Raw genomic sequence first — 12,498 nt, forward strand, 5'->3', positions numbered from 1 at the left:
CTAGAACCGACCCTTGTGGTACTGCACACGTAGCCTCTTTCCACTCTGATATCTGTGCTCTCACTGTAACCATTTGTTTCCTTTCTGAGAGGAACACTCTGACCCACCTGAGGACGCTACCTGATATACCAGTACACTCTTGTGCTGAATAGCATCGAATGCTTCCTGGCAGTCGAGGAATATGCAGTGTGTTACTCATCTAGTTGTGCTTGCAGGGGTTGAGCTTTGGCTCTTTAGTACCGCCTCTCAACCGTCAATCAACTGGTGTACAGGATCCTGAGCCTATTGGGCTCCATCATATCTACACTTGCAATTGTGTATGGAGTCTGCCTGCACCACATCACGTTCTAATGCATTCTATTTGCTAACTCCCCCGACACTGAAAAAGTTATTTCTAACGTATATGTGATCCTCGTAGCTCATATCCCTCAGCTCGAGGACTAGCTTGGTGGCACACATCTGAACCTTTTCTGTGTTGTATTTGACTAAATATGAACTCCACGCTGGAGCCATATACTGTACTCCGGTATTGGTCTAACATATGAGATACAAATTCTGAATTATTCTTTACACAAGTTTCCAAAGGTCGTTCTTATGTTTGTACTGCTTGTAAAGGATATCATCAGCGGCTTGCATCTGCCGCTGATGATATCCTCTTGATGTGGACTTCAGGGGACAGGTCTGCTGTGATATCAACTCCCAGCTCTTTCTCTCTTCCTGATTCCTGAAAGATTTAATCTCTCAACTCGTACCTTGTGTTTGGCCTCCTGCTCCCTACACCTACCTTCATCACTTTACAATTGCTCGAGTTGAACTCTAGCAGCCATTTGTTGGACCATTCCTTCCGTCTGTCGAGGTCATCTTATAGTCTCCTGCTGTCCTTCTCTGTCTTAATCCTTCTCGTAATTTTAGCATCAAATTCCAGAGAGGAGTAAGTATATACACTCTGTAAGATCATTTACGTATATCAGAAACAAGATAGGCCAGAGTACAGAACCCCTGTGGGACTCCGCTGGTGACTCCGCTCCCCCCTCACAGTAACTCTCTGCTTCCTGTTGTTTAGGTACTCCAATATCTCCTGGAGCTCCTAACCAGTTGCTTTTGCCTGTTTCTCCAACTTATGCCTACTCACATTTACCTACTTAAAATTATCTGTTAGATTATCTGTTAGATTAAGGACCTTCCCGAAACGCTGCGCGTACTAGTGGCTTTACAAGAGTGTAAATACTGTACTATGCTACGTATTCTCACAAACCCAATGTACCTTCTTATATATAAATAAATAAATAAATGCAACAGCCTCTCATGGGGGACTCTCATGGGTAGTGCGAAAGAATGAAAGAATAAAGAAATAAAGAGAAAGTATAATAAATAATGAAATAAAATATAAGGAAGTTTACCAATAAGAGATACTTTAAGAGGGGTTAGTAACAAGAGAAAATGTAAGCCCGGTTTATAATAAGCAAAATATAAAGAAGGTTTCTAATGTGAGAAGGTATAAGGAAGGTCGGTAATAACGGAACGTATAAGGTTTGAAGTAACAAAGTATAAGGAATGTTGGTAATAACAAAGTATAAGGTCGGTAATAACGGAACGTATAAGGAAGATTGGAAGTAACAAAGTATAAGGAAGTTCGGTAATAACAAAGTATAACGTTAGTAATTAGAAAATAATAACGTTGGTAATATGCAAGTATAAGGAAGGGTTTTTAATAAAAGTATAAGGAAGATCGTTAAGAAGAGATCATAAGACTGTGAAAGAGACTGTGAAGAGATCATTACATGCCGACTGTGAAAGGATTTGATGAAAGTGTTTATAGAAACTCGTTTTGAAGTGAGCTGATAATGAGGAAGCCTCTGAGTGTGGTGATATGAAAGTGTGTTGACCAGCGGTGAGAGGAAGAGTGGCTAAAGCCGCAGATGGTGTGACAGCTGCATGATTTACTGTGGACGAGAATTGCCAAGAAAGCCGCAGCAGAAGCTTGAAGGAAACAATCGGGAGAAAGCGTCAAGCTATTACTCAATCCCTTATAGAAGCACTTGAAAGGGATTGAGTCCTTCCCTTGAAAGGGAAGGGGTTCTTAATCTGTTAAATTAAGGACCTGCCAGAAACGCTACGCATGCTAGTGGCTTTACTAGAATGTAAAAACCAATGCTATGTACTCTCATAAACCCAATGCCTTCCTTTCTCGTATATAAATAAATTAATGAGATAAGGGTTTGGGATGGGACTGGGGGGGGGGGGGAAAGGAATGGTGCCCAACCACTTGATGATCAGGGATTGAACGTCGACCTACATGAAGTGAGACCGTCGCTCTACTTTCCACCCCAAGTAACAACTTGGGGTGGCAGAAGCTTGAGAGGAGCCCCGACAATCGTCACTAAATATAAATACTAATAGAAGTTGCCTATTTAAATTGAAACACAGTATTACAGTAACCAAACAAGCGCGAGGAAGGCAACAGAGTGAATACTATGACTATCCGCAGGTTGAGTATACAACAAAAATCGTGGAACAATAAAAGTGGAATTCATGAAACGTGGCAATGCAGTCCGTCCTCATAAACAAAGGCTCAAGTCCATTCCATGCACCCGCCAAACCCGTTGTTTATGAATGATAACGGGTTACACACGACTCGACTGATGACGTCCGATCACTTCCACAACAAGCGCTTCGCTGACGACTTTTATTCGAACCACAACACTGTAAATGCTTCACCCGCGTGCTACAAAAAAAAAAAAAAATCGCCAACAGAACCTAAACACCTAACCTAACCCACTGCCTAAATATGCACAATATGCTAATATATAATAATATTAATTTATATTCGATAAAATTCCTATTTTGAATGAACAGCATGTACAAATTGATGAATGCGTCTTTGGGGTCGACCGCTGGATGGAATGGACTTTATATGAGGACGGATTGCAATAACAAGCTATACGAATCAGTGGGTGACAGGTGCAGGACTTAAATAAGACAATTCGCCTATACTGTATTTTGTGTTTATATTAAAATATCATTAACCCACAGGTCATATCAATATATTTTATTTGCATGATATCATTACCTGTGTAAATCGAAATAAATAAGATAGAATGGATAGTGTACGATTAAGCGAAGTGAATACTCTGCTACGATAAGCAGATTATTCACTGTAGATAAGACATTTACCTGTTCTGTAGTACAATAGTAATGCGCTGGTGCGAAACTGCGCGCTAAATATTCTCAAATGTCTTATACTGTAAGTTCCTCATTATTGCTTACTGACAGAGGTGCCCGGCGTAGCCTGAATAAAGTCCAGGAGCCAGCCACCAGGGCTCTAGGCCTCTCCCAGAAATTCAATTTAAATGGTTTAGTCTTGACACACACGATCCTCAACATTATAAATTGTCGCTACTAATGTCTTCTCTGTATATGTTCTCCTCACTATACACGATTGCCAACACTACCGTCTTCGCCCCGGGTGAAGATCTTAGCAATATATGATCTTCATCAGTCTAACCCCGGTTGAAAAACACGAAATTTAGTCCAACCAGAACGATAAATTACTTGAGCATTCAGACCTTTTCCCTCTTGAGGATCGTAAGTTTTCATATTTCCCGTTATCCCAACCCCAAGAGTAGAGAGTTTAAAATCACCTCTCTCCTTGCCCAAGATTCGCAAGCTTTCAGGCATACTCCCTGCACAAGGGTCGCGAGTTCTCAGGCCTCTAACAGGGAACACACCCACCGAGGAAGATTGCCAAGTCGCACCAGTTTGGGCTGCTCCTCCATCAGGTGTTGGGGACTATTTGCCTGGTCACACCTGCTCGGACTACTCACCAGGTCACACCTGCTCGGACTACTCACCAGGTCACACCTGCTCGGACTACTCACCAGGTCACATCTGCTCGGACTACTCACCAGGTCACATCCGCTCGGACTACTCACCAGGTCACATCCGCTCGGACTACTCACCAGGTCACACCTGCTCGGACTACTCACCATGCAGTGTTGAGAGGAAGTAACACAGCAACACCCCGTTCATCAGTCTTAAAGTGTTGAACATCTCTGGCGCCTCTCCTTGGTGCACGCAAGCTCTCCAAGATGACAAATGCTTTACCCTTTATGGGTTTCTATGCCACAGTCTCGACTTATTTTATATAAATTGTTCACTAAAAGATGATCTGTTTTCATTTAATGTCTAGCAACAAGACGTAAATTACAGTTACTGTAGTATGTATACAGTTTATGTACGGACTGTATAAAACTAACTGGGCCGTGTAAGTGTATACAGTTGAAGGGAGCAAGACTGGCCCAACGCAGCGTGTACCACCAAACTTCTGGAGACGAACTAACGAGAACAGCTGAGCCGCTGAGGAAAACAACAAACACCTCAGCTTTCTCCCTGCAATTACTGCACGCACCCGAGGAGACGGCTTCCAACGGAAGAAGGCCGTATGTACACAGTGTTTAGATCACCCTGATATTTCGCACTACTGTGCATATAGTCCAGGGATGACTTAGAGAAAAGTGTGTGATGTTCACCCATATATCGCTGAATCCTGCTATTCACGTGAAATTCAATCAGGTGTCTGAAATATATTTACTACCTTTAACGCATCATTAATCAAATATTAAAGTTCGTCAATGTTTTCCCCAAGGATGACATACAATTTAATATAAAAGGTCTACACAAACTACTAGTTCGTAAAGCAGGCTGGCACATGTGACCATGCTGCTTGTTCCTCCTCGAGCACCATATGCCGGTGCAGGAAAGAAAGTCGCAACAATTAACATATTTTAACTTTAAGAGAGAATGTCTGTTCAAAGTTGCAGGCTAGAGGCTTGGGGCTAGCCTCACTCAAATTGGCAGAGGGAATGGTCTGCGGTACGGAATAGACATAGGAGGGTCTAGGTCGCCAAAATTAAAAAGGGAACAGCGTACTAGGGTCATATTCAGACCCAGGATCATATTAGTTTTGAGCGGAATTCAGGGTGATTGAACATATTTATTATTTTAAATTACGACTTTTTACAGTCGTAAAAAGAGACACCATCCGGCCAGCCGGCTGGGTTCTCTTTCTCTGTCTACCGCAAACCCAGGCATAGTGGTATGTATGTACATTCACTTCTTTTCCTATCATCCTCCTTGTTAATAAAAAGTGTTCTAGTCTCTCTAATCCTACACGCTCTATACATCAGTTACCCTCAGTTTCTTGATTCTGACATTTTCTTTATTTACAAATCTCTCTCGCCTTAGTTACCTCTTACATTTTATCAACTGTGCCTATTCTCAGGTTAAACGAAATTTCTTTCGTCCCAAACCTCTTTCCAACACCAGTTCCACTGTGCTCTGCTTTCCCTTCATAACTGAACTAAAAAATCTCACTAATATCCTTCTTCGAGCTTTACATAAAGCTCGCCTTTCGACAAACTAACACTCTTCGTAGTAGTCTTTACCACTGCTGCTCCTGCTTCTAATGCTGCTCTATTTACTGTTCGGCTTGTCCTCTCCAATACTTTGGGGAAACTGGCCGTATACTAAATGACAGACTTAAGGAACATAAATGAAGTGTTAAGTCTGCTGACACAAACAATGCTCTCTTCTGTCATGTTAGGTATTCTGATTTTATTGATTGGTTTTCTAAAATAATCTTTCCTGCCTCTACTCTTCACGAACGCCGTCTTGTCAAATCGATACACAATATGTATCTGATAAACTCTGATACACAACATACCCAAGATGCTTGAAAGGATCATCCTAAACCGACTGTTTCACAAAATAGGCAGGCTAGGGGAGGGTGTCAATGGATTTAAGGACGGAGCACAGCAAACTGTATAGTTAATTACTTGGCTAATGACACAGCTAAGTACTCGATCTGTATTTGTTGACATCAAAAGAAACCTTCGATAAAGCACATGGGATTGCGATCCTGGACGAGCTTGCATGCATGAGTGTCAAGGGGAGACTCATGAAAAGGGTTGAGGACTACCTCACAGGGCGGAAAGTCAAGGTCTGCTTCAACGGAGCAGCCTCGAGAACAATGAGTATAGAACTCGGGACCCCCTCTGAGAGGAATCTTAAGCCACACACTGTTCAACATACTTATGAACGCCATTGTAAATTTTGAATTTCCGGAAGGAACGCAACAAGTGGTCCTAATAAACTCCCACCTTGGGAAAAATTAAACAGTCCATTGAACTCCTTGGAAGAAAAGCTGTTGAACTCGGTTCAAAACATTTCATTTCAACGCAGAAATTAAGAAAAAGCACGTATTGAAGACTATGCCTCTTCAACGCAAGCAGAGCTAATTGCCATTGTTATGGCGTTAAAACTCTTGAAACACTAACGGTGCAGTGATCTGCACTGATTGAAAAGCATCACTACAAAGTATTGGTAAAAATCTGGCAGAAAATCTTGCGATAGTCGCTGAAATCAAGAGAGCTGTGAGAGTACGGAGAGTTACGATCTAGACGGAGATCGTAACTGTGAGCAGCTTTGCGTCTAATTTTACGACCGCTGTTAAACGATCGTAACATTACTTGTTCATTATCGTACTATCGTAACATTATCATTATCGCAACATTATCGTACTTGTCTGATTACTTGACGATCACTTACATTGATCGCATAACACTTTGTACATAACAAAGTACTTCATAAAGTACTTTGTACTTTAGGAAGTGACGTTATCCTAGTTTTCTTAGGATATGAATAATTAACAGACATAATATGGCATCAATGGAAACATTAAAAGTTTTTACGTACCTTGAAAATTGGTGAATTTCTGTCCCACGATGAGCTAATGGGCAATTACCTGAAATGACATGAAAAACCATTATTTATATTATATTGTATTTTTTTATATAATAAAATCCTTAAATACTACATGACTAATATATTTAAATCCTCGTATAAGCAGTGCAGGTATAGGTGACGCTTGATCATCGAGGTGTTGCTTACCGTAACAGACGAGCGGGCTGGAGTACCACGTCATCAAGGACGAGGGTGCTGGAGTACCTCGTCAAGTGAGGGCAGGCTGGGACAAGTGGTTAACCCATCATGGCCTGAGACACGCTCACACGCACAAATTTAGCAAGACGACTTAAAATTTCACCACAAGACGAGAGAAACACTGCACAAAGAATTAGACGTATCGATATGGATATAATTTTCTAACAGCAGTTAATGCCTGTGTTCGTTTGTTTCCTGCAAAACACTAAACTATCCCGAGTCAAAACGTTTAGCAGTAACCGCGTTTTCTGCCCTGATATGTCAGTTATTCCTCGCTAATATCACAATGCGCTATAAATATCTCACTAAGCAGCGTACAAATAGTTTAAGTTCCGGCACCCATTAAAAACCAAACTTAATTTCACCTCAACTCGTCACAACACTCAAACAGCTTGTAAATATCACACCATCCAGTCACTCCAGCTCTCTGTAACTAAATATTTACGGAACTTTTAATTTTCCAGCAAAAGTGTGTATGTCATTATTAGCGTTTTAATATTTCACGTTTCCGTCACACTGGGCACAGCTGGTCCTCCTCCTCCAGTACACATCTCTGTACCGGAACTGTCACGCGGAAGAACAGGGTTCAGAAGGTCTTCTTTCGAGTTTCGAGTGAACCTGAACACAACTTAGCCTGAAAACACAACGCTTCCTTCAGCTCAAGCTGCAAGTCAAACACTGACTTACGTTGATTAAAAAAAAAAGTCAGTATATGACCGACGTTGTGAACCTACAGCCCTTTATTTTGATGATGAGCTGTGTAAACATTGTCAAAATACTTCGTTCACTTCCTGTTTTCAAAGCACACATCACTTAAATCTCGTCTCCAAAATCAAGGACAAAAAGCTCGTTAATTTAGCACCCCCCCCCCACCTGTTTATATTTGAGAAACTCACTATTTTTTACACACGATTCGTTAAACTTGTTAAATGCGTTTTAGAGCCGGCCGCACCTGGAAAGGGCATTACTGAATGATGGGTTGCCAATTGTTTCCCCCACGTATTGCAAATACATATAATTACCTATAGAACCAAAACACTTAACCAAGCATATCATAGGCCTAATTATGCACAAAATTACAGTATACATAAATGTTAACTTCTATTCGCGAAAACATTGTTTTTAGTTACAAAATACATTAATATTAACGAATGTTTTTGAGGTGAAAGCTTGGATGAAAGCCTGTCATTGCTTATGAGGACGTCGATTTGCTGAATCAAATGCGTTAAAATACGTGGCTGAAGTATTTAGGGAATGTGCGCTTGGAAAACACAATGTGAGTAACATTTCCCGAAAGGTGCTTTGCTGTCGTTTTCCCTTCAAATCACACCTGAAAATGCTCCATCCAATAATTTGCAGTGGAACATAACACGTTAATCTAACCTAACTTAGGCTTACCTAGACAGTAATTCTAATATATAACGATATTAATTAATTGATATTTGAGAAAACGGCGATTTTGTATACTCAATATGTTAAAATTAATCAATGTGTCTGTGGTGGGCCGCCGCCTGACCCAGCACGACTGGACTAACAGTCGTGCTTTTTAACTTTTTATTTTATTTTTATTTTATTATATTATTTATTATTTATTTTATTTTAATATTTATTATAATAATATAATATATAAATATATAAATTAATATAATATATAAATATATAAATTAATATAATATATAAATATATAAATTAATATAATATATAAATATATAAATTAATATAATATATAAATTAATATAATATATAAATATATAAATTAATATAATATATCAATTATATTTAAATATAATTTATTATTTATTTTAATATTACTTATTTTATTTTAAAACTTTTTATTTTATTTTATGTTATTTATATGTACATGTAAAGCATGCTACAGAAATACAATAAAACTATATACAAAGAAGAAGCAGCACTAAAACAGTACAAAGAAACCAAAGAAAACACGAACATGGTACATAAAATAGCCATCGGCAAGGCAAACAAACAAACAAACAAGGCCAAATACTGAGTTATTATGTATTGTTAGTGAGTGCTGTGCAGTTGTTTGTTGTTTAAGATTCGCTACCTAGAACAAAAAGTTCCAAGTAGCACGGGCTATGGTGAGCCCGTAGTGGACTATTACTGTGCAGTGGTGACTGGGGCGTAAACTTGAAAATTATATCTGAAAAATTTCACTCCTTTTGAGGGATAATAGAGATAAGTGTTAAGTCAAAATGATTTACTGACACTGGATGTTGTAATATGTTAATGCCTGATTGTGTACAGTACAATTATAATGTTTTAAAGAGTGTTAAGAGAGGAGTTAAAGAGAGTTTGTTATCATTTTATTAATTCTGATAGAATTTACCTACTTAAAATTTTCTGTTAGATTAAGGACCTGCCCGAAACGCTGCGCGTACTAGTGGCTTTACAAGAGTGTAATTACTGTACTATGCTATGTATTCTCACAAACCCAATGTACCTTCTTTTATATAAATAAATAAATAAATAAACAAACAAGTGCAGGTACTTGAAGTATTCGATTCTTATGTGGCAGTTGTAAAAGTGTAACTGTAGTTTTCATTCAGTTATGTGCAAAAAACCAAGCCAGAAAACGCCGGTAATGATGTACGTGACGAAGTGTTGACTCGGGATAGTTTAGTGTTTTGCAGAAAATATTAGACGAAGACAGGCGGCCTTTAACAACTGTTGCCAAATTACATACGTGTTGGTACGTCTAATTCTTTGTGCAGTGTTTCTCGTTTTGTGGTGAAATATTACAACGTCTTGCTAAATTTGTGTGGGCGGGCGTGTCACAGGCCGTGATGGGTTAACAACTTTTTATTTTATGTTATTTATATGTACATGTAAAGCATGCTACAGAAATACAATAAAACTATATACAAAGAAGAAGCACAAAAACAGTACAAAGAAACCAAAGAAAACACCAACATGGTACATAAATTGGCCATCGGCAAGGCAAACAAACAACTATGGTATTTGTGCTTGGGGTTCTACTACCCACAATCATTTACGTCCTCTAATTACTCAACACAAAGCCGCTATTTGGACAATATCTAACTCTGGCCGCAGACATCACTCGGTACCCTTATTCAGATCTCTGAATATGTTAGATATTAAGTCCCTGCACATCCTCTCATGTGTATTTATTTATATATATATATATATATATATATATATATATATATATATATATATATATATATATATATAAAACGCTGAACTGTAATATCAGTCCTGACCTTAAAAGCTTCCTAGAAGGTTGTAACAGATCCCATGAGCACCACACCAGAAACAAATACCTATTTGATATTCCAAGAGTACGACTTAGTCAAACTAGAAATGCTTTACAATTCAAGGGACCTCGAATGTGGAATGACCTTCCCAATTATGTTAAAGACTGTACCTCTCCCTACCAGTTTAAGATAAAAACTAAGTACTACCTAATTAACTCAATGTAACCTACCTCACCCCCAAAATGTCAACCCATGTCTTCTATTTTAAACAATGGTGTTTGTTGACCAACAAACAGCATTGTTTGTTGGTCAAACATCTCCTGCTACCCCAGGTACCAGGAGATGTAGCAATGGCAGGGACCCCTACAATGGGTGCCACCATTGCTGAAATGCTGAAGAGCCCAGGAGCAATGGCCACAGTCAACGAAGTTGTAATGAAAGCAGTAACCTCACAGGAGGCAGCTAGATGCACGAGCCAGTTACTGGAAAGGAAAAGAGCTGTAGTAGTGATAAGTGTTAAGGAACAAGAGGGTTCCACAAGGGAAGATTGGAGGTCTAAGGACAAAGCGGCAGTGGCAGGGATACTAAAGGAGATAGTTATGGAAGGGGCTGAAACAGACATAGAAAAGTTTTTCCAGATTGGCCAGTACAACAAAGACAAAGACCGGTTGATCAAGGTAGTGCTAAAAAACGAGTGCATCAAAGAGCATACTAGCAAAAAAGAGCAAACTGAAATATGCAACGAATTACAGACAGGTATTCCTTCAGAGGGACATGGCCAGGACAGAGGTAATATAGGCAGCAGATGCAAGGAAAAGGCGCAGGCAGAGGGAAAGGAGCCAGGGAACCTCAACCCCTAACCCAGCAATCCCAGGGGGAGGATGTGGAACCCCAACCCAGCACCTCGGGAACCCCAGAGGAGACCGCAACATCCCAACTTACCACCCTATAGGTGGGGAGTTCCACCATTCCACCCAATTCCACCCTCCCTCCCTACCCCGAGTGCCCCCTTCCCTCCCACCCCCTGGTGTTCCTCCTGCCCCAAGCCGGCCCAGACACGAACTAAGTCCTCCATCCCCCACCCCAGTTCTAAGCCATCCTTCCCCTGCCCCTCCTTCCCCACCACCCCCACCTCCCTCAGAACCCCTGGTAACTACCCCACAGGAGGATGAGCCTACCCAAGCAGCAATGCCCATGGAACAGCTTCTTGCACTAGTGGGGAGGGTGGGGTGAAAATGGACATAGGAAAGTGAGCTTCAAGGTAATGTACTCAAACGTCGATGGAATTACCAACAAAGCAAGTGAACTGGCAGAAAGGGCGCAGGAAGAAAACCCAGATGTAAAACGACTCACAGAAACAAAATTGTCAGGCGTCATAACAAATGCTGTGTTTCCAAAGGACTTTTATATAGTAAGGAAAGAGAGAGAGATGGGAGAGGAGGAGGAGTGGCTCTGCTGATAAGGAAGGACTGGAGCTTTGAAGAGATGGAAATTCTGGGCTGCGACGGATTCAGAGATTACATAACAGGAACTATGACAATGGGTGGACCTAAGATAATAGTGGCAGTCATTTACAACCCTCCCTTAAATGACAAAAGACCTAGACAAGAGTTCGACAGAAACAACATGGCTACCATTAACATAATAGAGAGAGCAGCATCAGTTGCTTGCAGGAATGGATCCAGACTCTTAATCATGGGCGATTTCAACCATGGAAAGATAGACTGGGAGAATGAGGACCCACATGGAGGTGAAGACACATGGAGATCTAAACTTTTGGAAGTGAGTACAAGGAACTTTCTAAGCCAACATATCAAGGGGCTCACAAGAATGAGAGGAAATGACAAACCAGCTAGATTCGACCTGATTTTCACCTTAAATGGCTCAGAAATAAGGGAAGTCAAATATGAAGCCCCCATAGGAATGAGTGACCACAGTGTATTGATATTTTAGTATCTGGTAGAAGTAGGGATAACCTATCCAAGGATGGGATTGGAAGGAAAAAGACTAAATTACAGAAGAGGAAAATATGACGAGATGAGGAACTTCCTAATGGGAATACCATGGGAAACAGAACTCAGAGAAAAGAATGTACAGGATATGATGGATTATGTCACTCAGAAGTGTCAGGAGGCTGCAGACAGGTTTATCCCAATCAAGAAAGTGAAAAATTAAAAGCAACAGAAAAATCCGTGGTTCAACCAGGAATGTGCAGCAGCGAAGCAATTAAGTAAAAGAATATGGTGAAACTACAGGAACA

The 12,498-nt window shown here is 40.2% G+C and overlaps 1 protein-coding gene across 2 annotated transcripts in view; it reads right to left on the minus strand.

Moving 5' to 3' along the window:
- LOC123759583 (uncharacterized) overlaps window positions 1–7,667 on the minus strand; it is a 31,632-nt gene extending 23,965 nt beyond the window's left edge. Inside the window, exons 1-2 of one of the 2 annotated variants that reach the window (XM_045744689.2) lie at window positions 6,949–7,665; window positions 6,754–6,802 (exon numbers count right to left, since the gene is read on the minus strand). Coding sequence is in view for 1 of the 2 variants with exons in the window: in XM_045744688.2 (XP_045600644.1) it covers window positions 6,949–6,982 (34 nt within the window). In the remaining variant the exon portion in view is untranslated. Of the gene's footprint in view, window positions 1–6,753; window positions 6,803–6,948 lie in introns of both variants that reach the window. The other variant, XM_045744688.2, reaches the window with a different exon arrangement.
- Between the last annotated feature and the right edge of the window lie 4,831 nt (window positions 7,668–12,498).

This window comes from Procambarus clarkii, chromosome 8, assembly GCF_040958095.1.
Source record: "Procambarus clarkii isolate CNS0578487 chromosome 8, FALCON_Pclarkii_2.0, whole genome shotgun sequence".
Taxonomy (NCBI): domain Eukaryota; kingdom Metazoa; phylum Arthropoda; class Malacostraca; order Decapoda; family Cambaridae; genus Procambarus; species Procambarus clarkii.